Genomic DNA, 26,246 nt, shown 5'->3' with positions numbered 1-26,246 from the left:
TGAATCACTCCAAAACTAACCTCCAAAGTAACAACCATCCCATTAAAAAATGGGCCAAAGACTTAAAGAGAGTCTTCTCTGAAGAAGAAACAAAAATGGCCTATAGACACATGAAGAAATGCTCAACATCTCTGGTCATAAAAGAAATGCAAATCAAAACAACTCTAATATTCCACCTCACTCCAGCTAGAATGGCCAGGATTAGGAAAACGAATGACAACAGATGCTGGAGGGGATGTGGCCAGGAGGGATCACTACTACACTGTTGGTGGGAGTGCAAACTTGTCCAACCACTATGGAAAGCAGTGTGGCAGTGCCTCAAAAGGCTAAACATAGAACTCCCCTATGACCCAGCAATTCCACTACTTGGCATTTACCCAACCATCCAGAAACAAGGACATACTAAACCCACTAGCACAACAATGTTCATTGCAGCACTATTCACCATAGCAAAGATAGGGAACCAACCTAGATGTCCCTCAGTTGATGAGTGGATCAACAAGTTGTGGTATTTGTACAGAATGGAATTCTATGCTGCTGTCAGAAAGAATGACATCGCCCCATTTGTTAGGAAATGGAAAGACTTAGAAAAAAATCATATTAAGTGAAGTAAGCCAGACTCAAAGGAACTTAGGCTCAATGGTTTCCCTCATTCGTCATAATCAGTAGAAACCTTGGGCTCTACTAGCAGAGATTTGCAATAGAGCAAAATCTTGATACATAAGGACATATAATGTGAAGCTAATTGAAAGGACCTCCAGGATAGTGAAACAAAAGCCATATAATGAATGATTGTTGTCCTTAATGTACTATGTTGTCTCTCATCTCCTTTGCTGTCCCTTGTTATCTCATATTGGTATAGTATCTCATTTTGTTATCTAATATATTGAATTTATTTGTATTTGGATATTTGAAATTTGATAGGGAAGGGGGGAAAACCAAGTCGGGTGGGGCTGTGGGGGGGAGGGAAATGGGTACCAAGACATGTGAAAGGGTATCAATGTATGTGAATTAACGCACCTTCTATCTGGCAAATATCATGTAACCCTTTTACTAATTACAATAAAAAATTAAAAAAAATCTAGAAAAATGATTGAGAAATCCAACGGTGAAAGCTAACTGAAGAAGATTAAGTGCAGATTACACAGGAGAAGAAAAACTATACAAACTATTGGAATTCAAATGGTTATCAATATGACTTATGATTACCAATACTAGAAAAATAGTAATAGAATCTAACTCATTGAAGTACATATTCCACAGTACAAACTAATATATCAATGGAAAATTCCTGTAGATTTACATCACATATTCTTTTTTCTGAGAGAAATTTGTAGTCTTTTTTAAATTTTTTATTGTGAATAATAGAAGGGTTACATTATAATAACCAGATACTTCCAGTTGTTTTTTAATTTTTTTTTACATATTCTGTTTTATTATAATTAATAGAAAGGTTACATTATATTCGGCAGTCAGAAGTAATTCGCTAGAATTACTACACAAATATTAATACCCATTCTCATGTTTTTGTCCTAATTTCTCTCTCCCCACTCCCACTCCTCATCTTGATTCCCCTCTTCCATATTCTATTTCAAATAAACAAATAAATATATATATAATGTACCAGATAACAATATACCACATACTCTATCACAAACCTATCACTTTAAGCATAAGAGAGCTAACTCCTTTGTCTAAGTCTTTTATTTTTGACTCTATGCAGAGATTTTCTGTTGGGCATTAACATAACGATATAACACTTTGGGGCAAAAATGCAGCCCAGGAGCCCTGCCCCAGAGGCCAAGATGGAGAAGACCTCCACAGCCACCATCACCTTCCCCTTGGCACTGTGGTAGACAGGCAGGAAGGTGAGCCACACACTGCAGAACACCAGCATGCTGAAGGTCAGGAACTTGACCTCATTGAGGGTGTCAGGCAGGTTCCTGGCCAGAAAAGCCACCGTGAAGCTGGCCAGGGACAGGGAGCCCAGGTAGCCCAGGACACAGTAGAAGGCAGTGAGGGAGCCCTTGTTGCACAGGATGATGATGTGGCCATGTTCAGAGTGTGCATCTGTGTCCACAAAGGGAGGAGAGCTTCCCAGCCAGAGGCCACACAGACTCACCTGGATGAGGGTGCAGATGGGGATGAGGAGGTTAGGAGCCCCGGACGCCAGCAGCCACCTCATCCTCCTCCCTGGACAAGTGGCCTTGAAGGCCAGGACCACAGTCACTGTTTTGGCCAACACTGTGGAGACAGCCACTGTGAACACAACTCCAAATGTGATCTGCTGCAGGATGCAGGTGGCAGTGTAGGGACGGCCGATAAAGAGCAAGACACAGAGGAAGCAGAAAATGAGGGAGATGAGCAGGATGTAGCTGAGAGCCCGGTTATTGGCCTTGACAATGGCAGTGTCTTGGTGTTTCACAAATAATCCCAGCACAGCAGCAGTGAGCATAGAGCAGCAAAGAGCCATGCAGGCCAGAGCCATGCCCAAGGGATCTCCAAAAGCCAGGAAACTTGCAGCTCTCAGGAGGCACTCATCTCTCTTGTGTTGGCATATTGATGATCTACACACCTCACACACTGCTCCATATCTGGAGAGAAGTGTAAGCTACCATTAGTTCTTGTTATGAACTTGTTGTTCTTTAGAAATTTGGAAAGTGATCATTTAGATGTCCTGAAAACTATTTTCTACACTTTCTCATGGACTTATTAAGAGCTAGAACTAGGCCCCGTTCTGCTATTCAATTGGAAATTATTAATAATCCAGCTTAAATTTTCCTACATATTTTTATCCCTGTGGAATATCCTTGTGTTCATCTCGTATTTTCTCCCCTATTCACATGTGAATCAGGATAAACAAAGGAATCACTCTTGGACACTCTATATTTATTATCACTTCATAAACTTATCCACTTTTGAACTTTTGCCCTGTGGCATTAGCTGTTCTAGGCAAATAGCCATGTTTTATTTGGGGACAAAAGGTAGCTTTTTTAGATAAGCAATGCCCTAATAATATTTGTGCTTAATTTCATGTTAGCATTTACATTTGTACTTAATGATTAGGGATAAGTGGATACTGCAGATAATTTATCCAGATAACTAGACTAGAAAATGTTAGTAAGATGTAACTCAAATGCATGATATGTCATCTTCCAACTAACAATACCATCTGTTATAAAAATTAAGTTATTAACCGAGAGAGGGAGAAAGGGCTCTGTACTCATAATATACAACTTTAGCTTTGACTTGTTTTGATTGAGGAAAACTAGGGAAAGATGCAGAATTTCTTCATAAACTATGGACTTACCTGAGTCATTAGCGATCTCATTCTTAGGACAATGGGTGCAATCAAAGCAAAAAGCTGCCTTTCCTTCCTGAGGAGATTCCCTATATCCAGGAGCACAGATCTCAGTGCAGACATAGTGAGGAGTCTGAGGAAATTGAGGGATATGTTGGTAACTGTTTAGACTTATATTTAACACTCCAAAAAGTTGTAAAGAATCAGATTTCGAAGCATGGTATTTCTATGCAGGTAAGTGCAGTCGATTAATTGAATTGTGTCATAGCTTGCAAACTCCACGATACCCAAAGTTTTCTGTGCTACAGCCTGGGTTTCCTGCTGGTGGAATTATTGAAAAGTATGGGATCCTAGCAGGTGGAAACTAGTGGTGAGAAAGTCCTGGCCAGTGTGCAGCCCATGGAATTTCCTGAATTCATGTCATTGGATGTTGTCTCCTTGTCATCTGTGACACGGAGAAGAGCCAGGAGGAAGACCTCACTTTCACAGTGTTACCTGAACTCTAGGCCCATTGTCTCTTCCTCCTTGTTTTCACAGTAGGCACTGGGTGAGAATCTTCTCACAGATGCCTATATGGCAGGTCAGCTAACCACTGAATGAACCTCCACAGAAGGGAGCAAAATAAACCTCTCAGCCACATAAAGCCAACCATCAGGTACTTTCTTACAGTGTCAGAAATCTACTAAGAATGATGTAATTCATATTTTATGAGATTTGGAAGCATATTTACTTTTTGTGTTCTATCTGGGGCCTTGAATTCAAGGTCTAGTCACTCACCATTAGCTTTTTTTTCTCCCTCTCTCAATTATAATACTTCTACTTGAATGACAGTTCCACTGCCAGATTTTTGATGGTTATTTGGAGATAACAGTCTCACAGACTTTCCTGTTTGGGTCAATTTTAAATGAAGATATTCAGATATCAGCTATTCTAGTGGCCAGGATTATAGGAGAAAGTTGCTTCCACTTAGCCAGGTATAAAGGTAGAGGTTGATTACTGGTATTTAGTATGTACTTAAGATGATTATGATTAGATCCAATGTACCTCTGTAGTTTCTATGGCCCATTCTACCATATTTTCAGATAAAGACGGTTGATTACCATGGAGAGCATATGGAGAAAACTTTCCCAATTTCAAATTGTCAGAAGGTTGTACTCTGGCTCCAATCTCCTTGTCTCATTCCAAATTACGTGATCTTTTTAAGTTGTGTGTGTGTATATATATATATATACATATATATATGTATATATATATACATATATATATATTGATATGAGGCCTTTGTTGTACGGATAGCGAAGATCTTCTCCCACTCTGTGGGCTTTCTATTTAACTTACTAGCCATGTCCATACATAAGCTTTGCAGTTTAATGCAGTCCCATTTGTCCAAATATTCTTTAATTTGTTATGGTTCTGTGCCTTTATTATGAAAGTTTCAATCTGTGTCTAGGAGTCTTAGTGTATCTCCAATCTCCTTTGTTTTCTTTAATCTGCTGATTCCAAGTGCCATGTCGGTGAGCTAGATTGTATTTGTATCCAAGTTTACTTTGTCTATGTGACACATTGAGTTCAGATTGCTTCATCACATACAACAGATTTGTTCACTCATCACAATAATTTATAAATCCTCCGCTGAACCATAATATCACCCAAACAAGGACCAAGATGTAATAAATACAGAATCTCACATGTTCAACTAAACCTCTATGTAAAATAGAACAATTAAAAATAAAACTATAGCCAGATGAGGTGGCTCACGACTGTAATCCTAGCTACTTAGGAGGCTGAGATCTGAGGATCTCAGTTCAAAGCCAGCCTGGGCACTAAAGTTTGTGAGCTTCTTTTCTCCAATTAATTAACAGAAAACCAGAAGTGGCACTGTGGCTCAAGGAGTAGGGTGATAGCCTTGAGCTGAAGAGCTCGGGGATAATGCCCAGGCCCAGAGTTCAAGCCCCTGACCGACAAAATAAATAAATAAACAAACAAACTACAAAAGTAATAAAAGCACACAAAGCACAATACAGCTTTTATAATTAGTGATCTAATAGGGAACTTTTGGGAGTGCTGGCAAAAGTCTGAACAATTTCCAACAAATATCTTATTTTCCTCAGATTTTTCTCTCTGTCTGCAATTAGATTCCTGTTTCTGGTTTCAGGAAATCCCTTCATGAAGGAAAGGTTGCCTGTTAATTTGATTGTACCTCTTCCCTGTGGAATTAGAAAGTTAATGGCACAGGCAAGCCCATGATTTAAAAGGAAAGTCTCCATCTCTCCCTAATATTCCTCAAGACAACCAAATTAATAGAAAAGTTATGTGGGATTGCAGAATTCCCTTTTCACAATTATTTTGAGGTAATAAAAATGTAAAAAAAGTATCCATCCTATTAGCTATGTAAATTTCAGTGTAGCAAACCATTACAAAAAAGCAGCACGGCTCATTCAAAACTTTACAACAATTCAACAAATAAATATAAGCAAATACAAAGATATGAAAAAAAACCGACATGCTAGACAAATAAGTCAAAATGTTACATTTTGAAATGATAAATTGCTTTAAGAAAAGGTACACTTTGATGAAAGAATTAAATAAATAAATTCAAGATCTGGATGAAACTTTCAGCAGAGATAAACACTTTAAAAAAAGAACTAGAGTGAAATGGAACAGAAATATCAACAAACAAAATTGTGCAATGAAAACCTACACAGAAATATGAATATTCAAATATAGAGGACTTGGCCACACCCAAGTTGACCTGACATAAACAAGAGCTTTCCCAGGTATGTTACAGATAAGACACCAAGATTGTAATACAAATAAAACCAAAAGCAAGCTGTAAAAGAGAAACACCAAGATTATTTTAAAAGTCATCTTTATCAGGCCTCAGAAGAAACCCTAAATGCAAGAAAGGGATAGAATCATACATTCCAAGCCAGTGAAGACCTTCTCTTACTCTCTGGGCTTTCTTTTTATCATGCTACCTGTGTCTTTTGTCATAAAGAAGCTCTATAGTTTAATGCAGGCCCATTTGTCTACTTTTCTTTGATTTTTTTGTGTGTTTCTGGCTCTGTATTAAGAAAGTTTTCATATATGCTATTCACTAAAGACCGATAACTACCAACCAAGCATACTATGCTTAGCTAAGTTCTCATTCATGCCTGAGGGACAAACAAAAATTTTCTACTGCAAGGAAAAATTGATACAATTTATCTCTACCATACCTGCATTACAGAAAACTCTCCATGACATTCTACACATTGAAAACCAACACAAACATGATACTGACAGAGAAATGGCACCTATGCAGAGTACCAGGCAAATATAGCAAGAATCAACAAGGCACAATCCCTTAAAAATGGAGAAATGACAGGAACGATCACCTTTCAGTCCTTACTCTCAATATTAATAGACTTAACACTCTAATTAAATGATGTAGACTGACTAGGTAGATTGAAAAGCAAGACCTACCTTTCTGCCATATTCAAGATGACACATCTTCCTCAGAAACATTCTTAAAAGGAAAGGCTGGTATACAATCTATCAAGCAAAGGGTGCCCATAAACAGGCCAGAGATGAAAATCTAATATCAGTAAGAAGAGATAAAGAAGGTTATTTCATACTAATGAAAAGATCTCTCCTACAGTACGAGATAAGCATTCTAAATATCTATATGCCTAAAGCTGGAGCACCCAACTTCATCAAATATTTCTTACACTATAAACACACCTAGATCCAAACACAGTGAGCGACCCTTGGTGACTTTAACACATCACTGTCACCTCTGGATAAATCAACAAGGAAAAAACTCAACAGAGAAACTTCAGAACTGCATACACCAAGTAGGCCTAATAGACATCTGCAGAATATTCCACCCAGCAACACCAGAATTTATGTTCTTCTCAGCAGCATATGGAACATTTTCTAAAATAGATCACATTTTAGGGCGCAAAGAAAATCTGTGTAAATCTGAGTGCATTGCGCAGCAGAGAGTGTGAGAGTAAATTATGGGAGGAGTTAATAATGTCCAACAAGACATGTACAGTGCTTGACTAGCATGCACGAAGACCGGAGTTCCATTCCTGGGTACCATATACATAGAAAAAGCTGGAAGTGGTACTGTGGTTCCAGTGTTAGAGCTCTAATCTTGAGAAAACCCAAAGACAGGGCTCAGGCCCTGGGTTCAAGCCTCAGGACTGGCAAAGAAAGAAAGAAAGAAAGAAAGAAAGAAAGAAAGAAAGAGAGAGAGAGAGAGAGAGAGAGAGAGAGAGAGAGAGAGAGAGAGAAGGACGAAAGGAAGCAAGGAAGCAAGGAAGGAAGGAAGGAAGGAAGGAAGGAAGGAAGGAAGGAAGGAAGGAAGGAAGGAAGGAAGGAAAGAAAGAAAGAAAGAAAGAAAGAAAGAAAGAAAGAAAGAAAGAAAGAGACTCATCACCTTGCATGTGTAACTGTATTTCTTCTGTATGTGAACCCTCTGTACCCTGGGAATAAAATTGAATTTAAACACACACACACACACACACACACACACACACACACACACACACACACCTTGCCCCAATTAAAATGGCCAATATTCTGTACTTAGACAATGGTAAATTCTGGTTGGCTTGCGGAGAAAGAGGAACCTTATTGCACTGTTGGTGGGAATGTAAACTAGTTCAGCCACTCTGGAAGGCAGTTTGGAGGTTTCTTAAAAACTGAAAATAGACCTTTCCTATGATCCTGACATACCATTCCTGGGAATCTGACCTGAGCATCATAACTTAGGATATAAGAACACCTGCCCAACCATGTTCATCCCTGCACTATTCACAATAGCCAGGCAATGGAAACAACCCAGATGCCCTACTGCAGATGAATGGATACAAAAAATGTGATAGATACATAGTTACATAGATATACAATGGAATTCTACATAAACAACAGACAAGATAAAATAATGACATTCGCTGGGAAGTGGATGAATCTAGAGCAAATTATGTTGAGTGAGATAAGTCAAGACCAAATGAACAAAAGGGATATGGTATCCTTAATATGTGGATATTAGATCCAAACATTCCAAGAGTGATGACTCAATATTTGCATACCCAATGTTATGGACATGGTCTTGCGAATATAAACATAACTACATACACATAAAAATCTATTTTGGGCTATATACTCTATAGACATAATGCTTTATTACATACATTCATATGTACTTATGACATACAAACCCTCAGCCTAATTTTAATGATGTTCTAAAATCTAAGTGCCAGTGATTGTATATAGAGATTCCCTTCTTGAATACTTGTTTGTTAAACACGACATTTGAAATATGATGTAAAAATCAATGTTAAATGCTTTAATTAAACACACACACACACATACACACACACACACACACACACACACACACGGGACAGATGTATAGCCTAGAGATAGAGTGCTGTCATAGCATTCACAAAGCCCCAGATTTGATTCATTTGTACCACATAAACACAAAAAGCTGGAAGTGATGCTGTGGCTGAACTGGTAGTATGGTAGCCTTAAGAAAGCTCAAGGATTTAGTATGCCTTAGTTTCTGGATGGTTGGGTAAATGCCAAGTAGTGGAATTGCTGGGTCATAGGGGAGCTCTATGTTTAGCCTTTTGAGGCACTGTTATATTGCTTTCCATAGTGGTTGAACGAGTTTGCATTCCCACCAACAGTGTAGTAGTGATCCCTCCTGGCCACATCCCCTCCAGCATCTGTTGTCATTCGTTTTCCTGATCCTGGCCATTCTAACTGGAGTGAGGTGGAATCTTAGAGGTGTTTTGATTTGCATTTCTTTTATGACCAGAGATGTTGAGCATTTCTTCATGTGTCTATAGGCCATTTTTGTTTCTTCTTCAGAGAAGACTCTCTTTGGCCCATTTTTTAATGGGATGGTTGTTACTTTGGAGGTTAGTGTTGGAGTGACTCAATTTTTTGAGCTGTTGATATATTTTAGATATGAGGCCTTTGTCCGTTGTTTGGTTGGTGAAGATCTTCTCCCACTCTGTAGGCTTCCTAATTAATTTACTAGCTATGTCCTTTGCCATATAAAAGCTCTGCAGTTGAATGCAGTCCCACTTATCGAGCCTTTCTCTTATTTGCTGTGATTCTTGGTCCTTGTTAAGAAAGTTTCCACCTGTGCCAAGGAGGCCTAGTGTATCTCCTATTCCTTCTTCTAAAGTATTCAGTGTGTCAGCTTTTACCTCCAGGTCTTTGATCCATTTGGAGTTAATTCTAGTTCAAGTTGACAAAGAAGGATCCAGCTTTAGTTTTCTGCAGGTGCTTAACCAGTTCTGCCAGCAGAACTTGTTGAAGAGGCTGTCTTTCTTCCAGTCTATTTTTTTGGCTCCCTTGTCAAAGATTAGGTGGCTATAGGTCTGTGGTTTAATATCTGGGTCCTCAGTTCTATTCCATTGGTGTTCAGGCCTGTTCTTGTGCCAGTACCAAGCTGTTTTGAGAATTATAGCTCTGTAATAGAGTCTAAAGTTTGGAATTAAAATTCCTCCAGTGCTGTTCTTTCTGCTAAGAAGTGTTTTTGCTATACGGGGTCTTTTATTATTCCATATGAAATTTTGGAAACTAGGGCATACTAAATCCACTACCACAACAATGTTCATTGCAGCATTATTCACTACAGCAAAAATATGGAACCAACCTAGATGCCCCTCAGTTGATGAGTGGATCAACAAGTTGTGGTATTTGTACACAATGGAATTCTATGCTGCTGTCAGAAAGAATGACATCGTCCCACTTGTTAGGAAATGGAAAGACTCAGAAAAAATCATATTAAGTGAAGTAAGCCAGACTCAAAGGAACTTAGGCTCAATGGTTCCCCTCATTTGTCATAATCAGTAGAAACCTTGGGCTCTACTAGCAGAGATCTGCAATAGAGCAAAACCTTGATACATAAGGCCATATAGTATGAAGCTAATTGAAAGGACCTCCAGGATATTGAAACAAATGCCATACAATTGATGATTGTTGTCCTTAATGTACTATGTTATCTCTCATCTCCTTTGCTGTCCCTTGGTTATCTCATATTGTTACAGTATCTCACTTTGTTATCTGATATATTGGATTTATTTGTATTTGGTTATTTGAAATTGGATAGGGAAGGGGGAAAACCAAGACGGGGGGGGGGGGGTGGGGAGGGTAATGGGGACCAAGACATGTGAAAGAGCATCAATATATGTGAATTAATGCACCTTCTATCTGGCAAACATCATGTAACCCTTTTATTAATTACAATAAAAAAAGAAAGTAAAAAAAAAAGAAAGCTCAAGGAGAGTGTCCAGGAATTCAAGCTTCAGGACTCAAACACACACACACACACACACACACACACACACACACACACACACGCAGTGCCCAGAAAGAAATCTGTACACCCATTTCTTTAATGAACATGGATGTAAAAGTTCTCAATAAAGTTCTGGCTACTGAATTCAAAAACTCATTAAAAAATTCATACAGGTTGATTAAACAGGATTGATTCCAGGCTTGCAAAGCTGGCTCAATGTATGCAAACCCATGAATGTAATTCAATGCGTTAACAGGAGTAAGACACACATAATCATCTCAATACATGAAAAAAAATCCTTGGAAAAGATCTTGAAGGCCCTTTATGATAAAAGCTCTGGAGGTGCTAGCAATTCATGGAATATTCCTCAATATATTATAGTCTATGTATGAGAAATCCACAGCCAGCATGATAATAGTGAGAAGCAAAAGCCATTTCCGCTAAAATCAGGAACAAGATAACATTGTTCACTCTCTCCATTCCTCTTAAGTCTAGTATTGGAATTCCTAGCCAGAGCACTAAGGGAAGAGAGAGCCATCAAGGGGATAAAAATACAAAAAGGAAAAGTAAAATGCTCCATCTTTTCAGATGACATGACTGAGGATTTAAAGAACCCCATAAAGTTCCAATTACTTGAGCTCATTTGAAACTTTGGCAGGGGATCAGTGTATAAAATTAATCTGCACTTTCAGCAGAGGATCACAATGGCTCAAAAGTGATGTACATATGGCCATACAGAATGAGGCTAAGCAAAATTAACTCCAGGATATGGAAACAAGAGTTTTCTCTTTGTGATTGTTGTTCTTACTATACTATGTGAAGTTATGTCTTTTTATGTCATTATATTGTTACTGTATCTAACTTTGGTATGCATGGTGTATTGTGCATATGTTTATTTCTTTGTTTGAAATAGGGAAGGAAGGGGGAACACAAGATGATTGGGAGGGAATGGGAAGAGGGAAAGGGGAAAGAAAACATGGGAAGGGGTATCAATGTTTGAGAAGTAATGTACCCATTACCTGATGAATATTACTGTCACTCCTCTTATCCTGATAATAAAATACAATAAAAAAAGAAAAGAACTGGCTCTTTATGAACAGCAATGTGAAGTTAGATCTATGTGTTTTCCCTCCTTTGTAATAACTAAACTATATCTAGGATATTCTTAGCAGAGATCACAGTGGCTCAGTAGCTATGTAGATATTACTATATAAAACGATGGCTATCGAAATGAAATCCAAGAAATGGAAACAATTGGATCTTTATTGTAATTTGTGCGGGTATTTCTTTTTTAATTTTTATTTTTTTCCTTTGGTTTATTCCCTGTTGTCACTGTTTTATTTCTATTCCCTTTGTCTTATAAATAGGTTTATCTTAATTAGGGAAGGCAAAGGAATCCCAGAACAGTGGGACAAAGAGTAAGCCAATTCTACAGTGAAATTCACTGGACACTATGTTAAAAATGAATTTAATACTTTGGATTGGAGAGTCCGGGCACACAGGGAGAAAGTGAGGGAAGGGCTAATGCTGTGAAAAAGAAAACCTAATGTACTCGTTGCCTTACTTATGTAAATGTAACCTCTATGTTCATTACATTCACAAAAAATGTACATTACAAAAACAGAATTCCAGCCATGGCTGGTTATATTCCACAAAAACATCTCCTAAATTCAGTCTCACAATTAAATTAATTTATAAAATACTATTTGATTAAATTTATAGAAGCAATATAATACTAATATGCTCAACTATGATTGGAAACACTGTTCAATTTATACTTCCAAAAATACCCTTTATTATATTATAAGTATTATACTATTTATATATAGGTTTATAGAAATTCCTTATTACATTATCAATGAATATTTTAGCACATGCAAATAACCTGAAAATGTTTATCTACAAAAAATCAAATAACTTTTTAAGAAAAATATTATTACAAACAAATTCATTGGATGCTATATCATAAGATTATCACACATGTTCACATAATGGAAATTATTTTTATTTTCTTCTATTCATTATTTTGTCTAATTCTGTTTCATATCACCAATATTATGATTGATCCAATATCCATGATTGAATTATGGGTTTCTATTAATTGTTTCTTGTGGGATTATAGCAATGTTTTAGGGAAAATATAAGAATATTGCCTTTTAGGGTGGTATGATTTAGCACATGAAAATGTATTCTATTATTTGCAATATCCTCAATATGTTTATCAAATTAGGAGAAAATTTTGCTTCTAATGATCTTATTCTTCATATTGCTTCTTTGTTTTAGAGAATCCTCATTTCTGTGACATACTTGATGAGGGTATTGGGAGAATATTTGGATTTAATCCCTTGTATAATATTTGGGTCAGTCTTGAAGGTGGAACAATGGGATTCACCTGTCCTCGATCTTTGAGCTCAAGACTTGTGCTCTGCCACTGAGCCACAGCTCCACTTCCAAAGTTCTAGTGGTTAATTGGAGATGAGAATACCCTGCACTTTCCTGCTCAGACTGAGGCAATCCAGTTGCATCATTCCAAATGCCTTTCAGGCCAAGTTTCCTGACAAAGGCGGTGAACAACAAAATCATCCACGCTAACTCCATCTCTGGGGCCTCACTCTCTGCGGTCTTGGATGAACTCATAACACCTGAGGTGAAAATCCACAAACATGTTTTCTAGCTCATGTTTTCTCCTGGATGAAGGCCACAGATGTAGGACCTCAGGAAATAGTTTTACACATAACTTTGGGGACCCATAGGTAGCTGTGATGAAATGTGGGCTATAGTACAGGTCTCTATCAATAAAAGGATGCTTATACACATGGAAGGAGATATATGAATATACACACCTGAAACACTGGGTCTCAGTCCCAGACAGACTTGCAGCTTGGCAGATGCTTCAGGGATGTGCCTTTTGACTTGCACACTCCTTCTCCTCCAGCTTCCCCTCTTTGTCAGGTCCTTGGATGGCACCAGCTGCTTTTCTACCATGAAGCACCTAGCACACATGGATGGAGATGTGATGATTGCTGGGTTTTTCCCTCTCTATGCTTTGGGAACAGATCGTAGCAACAGCGATGCTTCCAGTCAAGCAGAGCACAAGCCGTAAGTAACTCATCATTTTCTTCCCATTTCCTGTTTTGTTCTGAGTGTGGTGGAGGGCTGAGGGAAATCTGAGTGCACACATCAATATTCTCTGTCTCCTCTACACTGACCTCCATCCTTATTGCACCAGAAATAGCTCAGTTTCATTATTTTGTCTTGCATCTAATGTGGAGTGATTTTTTTTTCTGCCTCCTACAAGTTCATTACACTGATTAGTTAGCCAAACTTGCCAGATGACACATAACACATAACTGATGATTTAAGTGAAGGATTAATTTTTCCACAGATCAAGCTAGTTTTCCTCAGACAAAGGTAACAGTATGTTTTGTGTCTTTTGAAATCCTAATCTGTGAATGGACAGCACCTTTTTGTTTTGTGCATTGGGGCAGTAAAGAACAGCAGTTGTGAATCTCATTCAAGACATATTCCCTTCATGTCTTTACCTGACCTATATACCAGATTAGGCCAATACACTCTCATTCCATCCCAAATGGGGGGAATGTTATAGCATACTCATTGGCAAAGAAGTAAATATTTATCAAAGTCATGAGTTTTGAAATACCTGTCCTCAGTATCTGCGTTCATTATGCAGGTTTATCTTCAAGAACTATCAGTTGATTTTGGCCTTGGCTTTTGCTGTTGAAGAAATCAACAAAAACCGTGATCTTTTACATAACCTCACTCTGGGATTTGATATTTATGATGTACACTTTGGAGCTTGGACAATATTGAAGAATCCCTTCATTTGGCTCTTTGGGAAGGACAAGATTCCAAACTACTCCTGCATGAGAGACAGCAGATCTATAGCAGCACTTACAGGATCTTTAGGAATCACGTCTGCTGAGATTGGAACAGTGATGGAACTCTACAGATTTCCACAGGTGAACATTGGAGGGGGGAATGATATAAAAATATCTCATTTGATGCCATTTTGTGTGTTAGAATGATAGAAGAATGAATTCATGAACCTATCAAATTTTGTGACATCAACAAGTAAGTACTCAAATATAATGGGATACATAAATTCCCACTGTCTAGAAAACAAGATGGAAACAAGAGTCAGGCAAATGCAATATTTATTATTTCAAAGTTTGTCAATAATTTTCTTCAGCACAAATGCAGAAATGGAAAATGACTTTCAAACGTGAAGATATGGTACGGGTGGGTGACAGGGGTAATCTTAGTCACTCAGGAAACTTATCTCCAATTAAACAGCAAAAGGCAAGACCTGAATGTCTGGCTCAAGAGGTAGAGCCCCATTCTTGATGGAAAAAGCCAACCAAGTGCACGAGGCTCTGAGTTTGTGCACATGTACAGGCATGCACATACTTATACACACATACACACATGAATGCAAGATGTTATGATGCATAAAGTAATGAAGGTTCAGAAAGAGAAAGGGGCAAGAGAGTTAAATCTAAACTAGGAAAATGTAGTATAAAATCAATAGGCAACACTACACAAGTGTTTACATATATACATAATCAATCAGACTGAGGTATGTACATACTTACACATGTGTTGCCTAGCAATTTTATACTGTTTCCCTAGTTTGGATTTAACATATACATGGGGTAGAACTTCATAGTGCCCCATTGCTGATCTACAGACAGTCCTCAACAATACACATCACAAGGCTGAAGCATACATGAGAAGAATGGATGTTAAGGAAAATTTGCAGAGGAACAAGAGATGGATGCATGTGAAAAACAACATAAAATTCAATATGCATATGTGAAAAATGGAATTGGGAACTCAGGGAGTGGGTGAGGTGGATGTAGATGGGAGGACTTGATGCAACAAGGAGAAAGATCAAGAGGTAGTTTAGGAGCTAGATGTGGTGGCTCTCACCTGTTATCCTACTTACTCAGGATGCTGAGATCTGAGGATTAAGGTTCAAAGCCAGCCTAGGCCCAAAAGGACCTGAGACTCTTATCTCCAATTAACCTCTAAAAAATGGGAAATGGGGCTTGGCTCAAGGGTAGGGCGGTAGCCTTGAGCTGAGAGCTCAGGGACAGTGCCCAGGCCAAGGTCAAGCTCCATGACCCGCAAAAATAAAAGAGGCACTTTAGGAATAACTTGATATATTGTACAACTATTAAAAATGAATTCTTGTTTTCAAAAACAGAATAAAAATTACCTCCAACAACTTTAATTGGTTCTTAATACTTCAAGACTGACTATAATGTATGAAAATTTTTATTACAGAACATACAATTTTTTTCCCTTTAGCTAACCTTTGGGCCTTTTGATGATGCCCTGAGTGACCACAAGAAGTTTCCTGCTCTCTATCAGATGTCCAAGAAGGACACATCAATAGCTGCCGCCATGGTCTCCTTACTGCTTCACTTCAGCTGGAACTGGGTGGGACTGCTGACCTCCCAAGATGAGAATGGTTTGTGGATTCTTTCTGAACTGAAAGAAGAGATGATCAAGAACAGAGTTTGTGTGGCTTACGAACTACTGATCTTAAGCCAAGGTTTGCAACAAACATTCAAATTAATGGCAGTATATAATGAGATAAATAAGTCTTCAGCAAATGTTCTCATCATATATGGTGATAATGAGTCCCTACTATCTTTACTGATATGTATTGAGCAACTTTTAATAAAAGGCAAAATTTGTATCACAAACTCATCATGGGATTTAACCATAAGGAAGAGATACTTCATGCTAGGCTCATTGCACGTGCCTCTCATTTTTTCACACCATCACGCAGATGTTTCTGGATTCACAGATTTTGTCAAGGCAGCTAACCCTTCCAAATACCCAGAGGACTTTTTCCTTGCCAAGCTGTGGTTTCTCTCTTTTAATTGCTCAGCTTCTGAGTCTGACTGTGTGACATGGGACAGTTGTCCTCATGACTCCTCCTTGGATTGGTTGCCGGCGTACATGTTTGACACAACCATGTCTGCAGACAGTTACACTATCTACAACTCTGTGTATGCGCTGGCCCAGGCTCTCCATGAGATGCTTCTTCATCAAACACAAGAACAAGCAATGGGAAATGGAGAAGGGACAGTGCCTTTTGCTGCACAGGTAATTTGTCTATGTTACAAGGTGCACACTATGAGCAAAGACACTTCACTGGGTGAAATTAAATATTTGAGATGTTTTTCCTTATCCCAGGAAATTATTTTGATTAAATGTCTGTGAGGTATGGTATATATGAGAGTAACTTCTCTCACATGAAATAAATGGTTTGTACAAAGGATAAAATATATTCTATCTTGTATAAATTACTTATTTTTTTGCCAGTCCTGAGGAGTGAAGTTATGCCCTGGGTGCTGTCTCTAGGATGCTCTGTGCTTTAGGATAGCCCTCTATCACTTGAGTCACAGCACTACTTCTGGCTTTTACTCAGTATTAAACCACAAATAAGAGTATCACATGTGAACCTGGTCTGGATTTGAACTGCAATCCTCAGATCTCAGTCTCCTGAATACTTAGGAATACAGGTAGGAATCACCCACACAGGGTTTGAAACTGTTTATTTGCAAATATTCTGTATGTAGTCATAACTAAATTTTTCAAAACTGTAAATTCAGCTTTTCCCTCTATGCCTCATCAATACTAGCAAAGGATGACCTGATGAACAGCATTATACATACTTTTTATGTCTTCTAGTGGCATTCAACTTTGGTATTAACAATTTAGCTGGATCAGTCAATAGATATTCATGAATGTATTGATTGTGACAAGCTATAGGTAGACAACTCAGAATTGATTCGCTGACTGGCATTCACCTGGTATTGGTTTCTCTTCAAAAAAGGCCTTATAATCTCCTTGAGTGACAGCGCAAAAAGATTCTTTTTATTACTCCAGAGATTTCTATCTGCAGGATTTCTTTAGGTATTTGACTGATCTTTGAATTCTAAATCAGAAATTAAGAGCTATCAGAAGCTTTTCTTAGTTCAGGTTTTCTGTCTCGGTTCTGGAATGTTTTTCATCCATGTTTTGTATCCATTTTAGCTGCACCCTTTTCTGAAGAACATCCAATTTTACAATCCTGCAGGAGATCAAGTGATTTTGGATGAGAAAAAGAAATTGGAGCCAGAGTATGACATTCTGAATATTTGGAATTTTCCAGAAGGTCTTGAGCTTGGCGTGAAAGTAGGAAAGTTTTCTCCTTATGCTCTGCATGGTAACCAACTGTCTTTATCTGAAGATATGGTAGAATGGACCATAGGAACTACAAAGGTGGGTTGATCTAACCATAATGATTTTAAAGACATATGTGTGACTGGTTGAGTCCCAGAAACTTTCTTCTATCTCCCTAGATACTCATAGAGATGAGATTTAAATACCATTGTGTAAGGTCAGCCAAAAGAGAGAATTTTATGAGGTTCTTTCCTCCAAAGAACCATCAAAAAAATATTTCGAAGTAGACCTGTGAATCAAGTAGTAGATGCTAACCTTGAGGAAAAAAATAAAGCTAAGCCACTGCCCAGACCTTGAAGTTCAACTCTAGGATTAGCAATGAAAAATTAAATGTGTTTCTAAATACTGATTCAGAATATTGTTATAAACAATAAATTACATCATTGCAGGAGGTTTCCTGCACTGTGATCAATTCCCTGAGGATCCTTTTAGGTGCTTGAAAGGTTTACTTTGTTCCCTTCTATGGAAGGTTCATTCCATGCTTAGTTGACTTCCAACTTTGGCACCTTTGGGGACAGGAAACATTAAAGGCAGTTCTGAGAAGATGCTTACTGCTTGGCCACTGGAAAACTAAGAGGAAGACACGATGGGCCTGGGGGTTTCAAAATGCTGTAAAGAGGAGGACTTCCTCCTTGCTCTTCTCCACTTCACAGATGTGTAGTGACTACAGATAGTGACGGGAATATAAGAAATTCTTTAGTTCTTTACACTAGGACTGACTTCCTCACCATTAGTTTCCACCTTTTAAAATTTCCATACTGTTCAATATTTCAATAGGCTAGAAATCCAGGTTGTAATACATATGCCTATGGTCAGTGTGGGATATGTAATCTATAACAGAATTCAATTCACTGACTGCACATAGCTACATAAAATCATAAAGCTTACTAACCCAATTTTTTCTAACAATAGATCTCTGGATTGTTAGCTCTGTAAACCTGCACAATTACTGACAAACCCCAAATTTCCCCAGACTCCTCACTCTGTCTGCAGTGAGAGTTGTGGTGTTGGATTCAGGAAATCTCCTCAGGAGGAAAAGCCTGCCTGTTGCTTTGATTGTACCCCCTGCCCACAAAATGAGATTGCTAATGAGACAGGTAAATCCGTGACTTATGAAAATAAAGATGCATTACTCCCCTAGTTTTTCTCAATCCAACCAAGTCAATGCAAAATTTGTACATTATGATTGCACAGCCTGTTTTCTTTTTCTCTGTTAGTAATTCAGTATTGACAAGTGTTGCTATTGCTATTTGAAATATGGTACATCATGAGCTTTAATTACCTATTTTAGTATATTTTCTTTTTTTGACAGTCCTGGGCTTGATCTCAGGGCCTGAGCCATGTCCTTAGACTTTCTCAAGGCTAGAGCTCTACCACTTGAGCCTCAGCACCCCTTCCGGCTTTTTTTTTCTATGTACGTGGAACCAAGGAATCCAACCCAGGTTTTCATGCATGCTATGCAAGCACTCTACCATTAGGCCAAACTAACTGCCTATTTTCTTTTTTTTAATATAAGAACTTTTATTCCTTTTCATACTGGCAAATAGTTTAAGGATTGATGATCTTCAGTGCTTATATGGAGAAAGCATATCCTGTACATGGAAGTACATTACTATTCATTATTATTGATTTGGAATTAAATTTAATGCTATGCATTAAATCTGAAAATGTGGGTGCTCTGAAAAAATTACATAGACTTCTTCAATATCTTCATAGGATTCTCTGACTGGTACACTGTGTGCCTGCATGGGGTGAGAGTGCAGGAATACAACTCATACACAAGAGTGCAATAAATTGACCATTAGCCAGGGTAGAAATAGAGTGGTAAAAGGTCGAGTTGATTTGTAGGAATTGGACGAAGTCTTTTATCCTGGCAGTGCTGAGCTTGGAAGTCCACTGTTACAATGAAGGTGATCTATTGTCATTCAGTTTTATTGTTTGTAAAGTTTCTTGTTAGCAGAGACAGTGAAATGCTGGTACTTAAGTGGACTTGTCTGTGATGGGACAGATATTACCTATTCTTTTGTTTGTTTGTTTGTTTGTTTGTTTGTTTGTTTGTTTTGCCAGTCCTGGGCTTGAACTCAGGGACTGAGCTCTGTCCTTGGGATTTCTCAAGGCTAGAGCTCTACCACTTGAGCCTCGGCACCACTTCTGGCTTTTTCCTATGCATGTGGTACGGAGGAATCGAACCCAGGTCTTTATGCATGCTAGGCAGGCACTTTAACCACTAGGCCAAACTCCCAGCCCCACACTACCTATTCTTGATTCCAGCTTATATTCTTCTATTCTTGCTTCTTTATGATCCCTGATGACAATCATAGGGCCATCTTACAAGGAAGTAATTTTTACTTAGGTTGGCTGACACAAAGAACTGTCATTAGGAAAATGGACTCTTGATTCAGCATAAGAAAATATTGTCTTTAAGTAATCATAAAAAAGGGTTTCAATTCAACATAGCAATCTGTGATTACAATGCATCTTGATCACTTTCACATCTTCATGATTTTCTCAGTCTCTCCCTACCCCACCCATTCCCTTAAAGTACCTACTTCCATTCTCCCACACGTACATTAAATATTATGACTGCATTAGCCCACTCTTTCATTTGTCTGCCAGCACTTCCCTTGATCTTCCTCTTCTTGATCACACCTTTCATCTTTCTGATAATTAGTGTGTAAATGGATGCATTAGTTATAAAGGTGTAACACCATTCCATATGCAACACAGCACACAGTATGCTTATGTATATCTGTATATGTTTTCATATCTGTTTATAATTTGGATATAACTTCAACATATGAAAGAAAACAAGTTCCCTGGCTTCACTTAATATAACTTGCTTCACTTAATATAACTTTTCCTAGGTAATTGCCATGATAATATTCTCATTGATGAGTGAGTAAAACTCGATTGTGTGGGGGGTTTTTTGTATACTTTTATTGTAATTAATACAAGGGTTACATTGTATTAACCAGATAGAAGGTGTATTTCTTCACGTACATTGATACCCTTTCTCAAATCTTGGTCCCCATTTCCATCTCCCTACCTCCATCCCTCATCTTGTCTTCCTCCCTTCCCTACAAATAACCAAACACATATATCCAATACATCAGATAACCAGGTGAAATACCGTAATAATATGAGATAACGAAGAGACAGCAAAAGAGATGAAAGATAATGTAGTATGTTAAGGACAACAATCACTCATTATATGGCTTTTTTCTATATCCTGGAGGTCCTTTCATTTAGCGTCATTCTATATGGCCTTAAGTATCTAGGTTTTGTTTTATTGCAAATCTCTGCTAGGAGAACCCAAGGTTTCTACTGATTATGACAAATGAGGGAAACCATGGAGCCTCTGTTCCTTTTTTTATAATTTATTTTTTATTGTAATTAATAGAAGGGTTACATTATATTCACCAGATAGAAGGTGCATAACTTCACAAACATTGATACCCTTTCTCATGATATGGTCCCCTTCCCCTGCTCTTTTTAATTTCCCCCCTTCCCTATCCAATTTCAAATAACCAATTAAGCACATTTAAATATATCAGATAACAAGGTGAAAATTGTAACAATATGAGATAACCAAGGAATGGAAAAAGAGATGAGAGATAACATAGTACCTTAAGGACAATAGTCACTCATTATTTGGCTTTTGTTTCCTTATCCTGGAGTTGCTTACATTCAGTGTCATACTATTTGGCCTAATGTCTCTAGATTTTGTTCTATTGTAAATCTCTGCTAGGAGAGCCCAAGGTTTCTACTGATTATGACAAATGAGGGAGACTATTGGGCCTATGTTCCTTTGAGACTGGCCTACTTCACTTAATACGATTTTTTCTAAGTCTTGCCATTTCCTTACAAATGGGGAGATGTCGTTTTTTCTGACAGCAGCATAGAATTCCATTGTGTATAAATACCACATCTTGTTGATCCACTAATCAACTGAGTGACATCTGGGTTGGTTCCATATGTTTGCTATGGTAAATAGTGCTGCAATGAACATCATTGTGCTAGTGGATGTAGTATGCCCTTGTTTCTGGATGGTTGGGTAAATGCCAAGTAGTGGAATTGCTGGGCCATAGGGGAGCTCTATGTTTAGTCTTTTGAGGAACTGCTGTACTGCTTTCCATAGTGGTTGAACAAGTTTGCACTCCCACCAACAGTGTAGTAGTGATCCCTCCTGGCCACATTCCTTCCAGCATTAGTAATTAGTTTTCTTGATCCTGGCCATTCTAACTGGAGTGGGGTAGAATCTTAGAGTTGTTTTGATTTGCATTTTTTTATGACCAGAAATGTCAAGCATTTGTTCATATGTCTATAGGCCATTTTTATTTCTTCTTCAGAGAAGACTCTCTTTAAGTCTTTAGCCCATCTTTTAATGGGATAGCTGTTTCTTTGGAGATTAATTTCGGGGTGATGCAATTTTGGGGGTGTTGATATATTTTAGATGAGTCCTTTGTCTGTTGTATGGTCAGTGAAAATCTTCTCCCACTCTGTAGGCTTTCTAGTTAATTTGCTAGACAGAAGCTCTGCAGTTTAATGTAGTCTCACTTATCCAAACTTTCTCTGATTTGTTGTGTTTCTGGTTCCTTATTAAGAAAATTTTGAGCTGTGCCAAGGAGACCTAGTGTATCTTCTCTTCCTTCTTGTAAAGTTTTCACTGTATCTGCTTTTACCTCTTAGTTTTTGGTTCATTTGGAGTTAATTCTGGTTCAGAGTGACAAAGCAGGTCCAACTTTATTTTTCTGCAGATGCTTAACCATTTCTGCTAGCACAAATTCTTGAAAACGCTGTCTTTCTTCCATTCTATTTTTTGGCTCCCATATCAAAGATTAGATGGCCATAGGTCTGTGGGTTAATATCTGGGTCTTCAGTTCTATTCCATTGGTATTCAGGCCTGTTCTTGTGCCAGTACCAAGCTGTTTTGGTCCCTATATCTCTGTAATAGAGTCTAAAGTTTGGTATTGAAATTCCTCCTGTGCTGTTCTTTCTGTTAAGAAGTGTTTTTGCTATACGAGGTCTTTTATTATTCCATATGAAATTTTGGATTGCCTCTTCTATTTCTTTAAAGAATTACATTGGGATATTGATGAGTATTGCGTTGTTTGTAGATAGTCCTTCATACTTTTTTTCTATGTCTGGTCCTCTGTTCATCCTTCAACTTTTATAATGTGCAGATCTACAGTCGATGGTTGTTGAGTAATACTGTATATCTAGGTGTTCAAAGAACAAACTGCTTTTATGGTAGTCAGTGCTCACATATCAGGACTATATCTAAATGAATACTTTCCAAATGTCTTTGAAGAAAATGGAGTTCACAATGTTGACTGATGACAAATTACCTCTCTCTCCAGATATGGAGCAGTGTGTGAGGTGTGCAGATCACCAGTATGCCAACACACAGAGAGACGAGTGCCTCCTGAGAGCTCAAAGTTTCCTGGCTTTTGGAGAGTCCTTGGGCATGGTTCTGACCTGCATGGCTCTTTGCTTCTCTGTGCTCACTGCTGCTGTGCTGGGATTATTTGTGAAACACCAAGACACTGCCATTGTCAAGGCCAATAACCGGACTCTCAGCTATATCCTGCTCATCTCCCTCATCTTCTGTTTCCTCTGTGCCTTGCTCTTTATTGGCCGTCCCAACACAGCCACCTGCATCCTGCAGCAGATCACCTTTGGAGTTGTGTTCACAGTGGCTGTCTCCACAGTGTTAGCCAAAACGGTGACTGTAGTCCTGGCCTTCAAGGCCACTAGTCCAGGGAGAAGGATGAGGTGGCTGCTGGTCTCTGGGGCTCCTAATCTCCTCATCCCCATCTGCACCCTCATCCAGGTGAGTCTGTGTGGCCTCTGGCTGGGAAGCTCTCCTCCCTTTGTGGACACAGATGCACACTCTGAACATGGCCACATCATCATCCTGTGCAACAAGGGCTCCCTCACTGCCTTCTACTGTGTCCTGGGCTACCTGGGCTCCCTGGCCCTGGCCAGCTTCACGGTGGCTTTTCTGGCCAGGAACCTGCCTGACACCTTCAATGAGGCCAAGTTCCTGACCTTCAGCATGCTGGTGTTCTGCAGTGTGTGGCTCACCTTCCTGCCTGTCTACCACAGTGCCAAGGGGAAGGTGATGGTGGCTGTGGAGGTCTTCTCCATCTTGGCCTCTGGGGCAGGGCTCCTGGGCTGCATTTTTGCCCCAAAGTGTTATATCATCATGTTAATACCGCATAAAATTTCTCTACATGGCTTCAGGGATAAAAAACACAGTAGTAGACATTAGTATTCTTATGATTAAACTCATATTTTTGATTTGTGTATAGAATATTTCATGTATGTAAATCTAAGGACTTTTTCATACATTTTATTGTAATTAATAGAGGGATTACAGTTATATTTGTCAGAAAGAAGGTTCATTACCTCACACACATTGATACCCGTTCTCATGTTTTTGTATCTATATCCCTCCCTCTAATCCCTCCTCTTATCTTGTGTTCCCTCTTCCTATTTCAAATAAACAAATAAACATATTTACAATATACAAAATAAAAGGTAAGAAAAAAAACAAAATAAAAGGTAAGGTTCTGTAACAATATATGAATAACCAAGGGACAACAAAAGAGATGAGAAATAACATAGTACATTAAGAACAAGAATCACCCACTATACAGCTCTTGTTTCTATAGCCCAGAGGTCCCTTTATTTAGCCTCATCCTATATGGCCGTATGTGTCTAGGTTTTGAGCTATTGTAATATTCTGCTAGGAGTGTCAATTTTGGCCTAGTGGCACAGTGTTTGCCTAGCATGCATGAAGGCCCAGGTTTGAGTCCCTGGAACCACATACTTAGAAAAAGCCAGAAGTGGTACCGTGGCTCAAGACCTAGAGCTCTAGTCTTGAGAAAGCCCAAGGACAGTGTTCAGGCTCTGAGTTCAAATACGGTTCATTACCACTAAGCCAACATAGCAGGAGATATTGAAAGGAATTCAACCCAACGTAAGGAAGAGTTGCAGTCATGACAGCTCAGGAGAACAAGTCCTGTGAAGAAACAAGAAACATAAGAGAATTATTAAAGAAACAAATATGCTTAATGTGGTAAAGCAAAAGACTCCTCCTATGAATAAAGACCAAAGAAAAGAACAGGCACTCCCTGAGAGGAAAATCAGGATGACAAGAACCAGCACTGTGTCCCTTCATGGTGGATCCACAGCATCAACAAGGTGAAAAGGAACATGGTTCTGGAGATCAAATGTAGTTATTGCAAACTTGTAAAAGTTCCTAGCACTTTTATCACAGGAGTAAACAAGCCTAATACTAATGTGGAAATAAAAATCTCCAGCTTGCCAGGTTATGGTGGCTTGTGTCTGTAATCCTAGCTTCTCAGGAGGTTGAGAACTGAGGATCATGAGTTGAAGACAGCCCACAGAGGGAAAGTTTGGGAGACTCTTATCTCAAATAAATTACTCAGAATGCAGCCCTGTTGATCAAGTTGCAGATTGCTAGTCTTGAGACCAGGAATCTCAGAGAAATAGTCCAGGTCCCCAGTTGAAGCACACAGACAAAAATACACACACACCACACACACACACACACACACACACACACACCTAATATGAAAACAAAAGGACAATGCAGTATAATAGTGGTTTACATCAATTATACGACATAGCCAGTTTAACATTAAAATCCTGCTGGCAAGAAATTATACTGATGGACTGGTGGGAGAGAATAGGAAATAGAAACCCAGAATCAATCCCAGACAACTATATGCATCTGGTTCATGGACAAGTTGTCACAGCATAATACTCTGCAAGATGGCTCACAAACTTGGATGGAAGCGAGGGCCAAACAAGATATCTGTATGCTGATCAGTGATGCTAAGAAGTTCTATGCAGAAAGTGAATTACCCATTTGTACTCTGAACATTGGACTTCTTTAATTCTCATAAATTCTCATAATTTTACTAGGCACATTGAATATATAGTTCCATATAGCGTCATGATGCTTGAGTCACTGCAGTTTTTTGTTTATGTGATTTTGATAACTATGGGCAATCCTTCTCTCTTCCCAAAAATCTGAGACCATGCGAAAGAACCAACTTCTTCCTACTACTCACAATCTATTAGGCATAGAATCCATGAGAAAGTTATGGGAAATGCAGTTATTCTGCACAAGGCTGGAGGATCAGATGCAGTCTATGGCATACAGATCCATAATCATGCAGTATGAAGCAGAAAATATGTTACAAGTCGGGGACTGAATACCAACATAAGTTGTGGATGTTTCCTCACATACTGCGGCACAACATGTTATTCGAGAGTTTGCCGAGGTGAAGCGTGAGGGATGCACAGCAACATTTTGTGTTTTCTGCTCAGCTTTTAGGTAAA

At 38.6% G+C, this 26,246-nt stretch overlaps 1 protein-coding gene and 1 pseudogene across 1 annotated transcript; one reads left to right on the top strand and one right to left on the bottom strand.

Annotated features, from left to right (window-relative positions):
• Window positions 1-1,681: 1,681 nt before the first annotated feature.
• On the bottom strand, window positions 1,682-13,595 carry LOC150068774 (vomeronasal type-2 receptor 116-like; annotated as a pseudogene).
• A 16-nt stretch (window positions 13,596-13,611) lies between these two features.
• On the top strand, window positions 13,612-26,192 carry LOC150068773 (vomeronasal type-2 receptor 116-like). Its single transcript, XM_090329074.1, has 7 exons — window positions 13,612-13,709; window positions 14,302-14,590; window positions 15,942-16,748; window positions 17,682-17,909; window positions 18,844-18,967; window positions 23,231-24,080; window positions 26,084-26,192. Exons 1-7 carry the CDS (start codon window positions 13,612-13,614, stop codon window positions 26,190-26,192), a joined length of 2,505 nt encoding a protein of 834 aa, XP_090185200.1.
• The last annotated feature ends 54 nt before the right edge of the window (window positions 26,193-26,246 follow it).

The sequence above is a fragment of the Megascapheus bottae genome, chromosome 1, assembly GCF_031878675.1.
Source record: "Megascapheus bottae isolate mThoBot1 chromosome 1, mThoBot2.hap1, whole genome shotgun sequence".
NCBI lineage: Eukaryota > Metazoa > Chordata > Mammalia > Rodentia > Geomyidae > Megascapheus > Megascapheus bottae.
This window is presented reverse-complemented; position numbering and strand designations above follow the sequence as displayed.

What these genes read in the sequence shown, in the direction of transcription:
- LOC150068773 (XM_090329074.1), top strand. Translation starts at nt 13,612, where the DNA reads ATGGATGGAGATGTGATGATTGCTGGGTTTTTCCCTCTCTATGCTTTG. An exon ending in TGAGATTGCTAATGAGACAG is followed by an intron (nt 18,968 to 23,230) that starts GTAAATCCGTGA and finishes CTCTCTCTCCAG; the next exon opens with ATATGGAGCAGTGTGTGAGG. An exon ending in CCAAAGTGTTATATCATCAT is followed by an intron (nt 24,081 to 26,083) that starts GTTAATACCGCA and finishes ATAATCATGCAG; the next exon opens with TATGAAGCAGAAAATATGTT.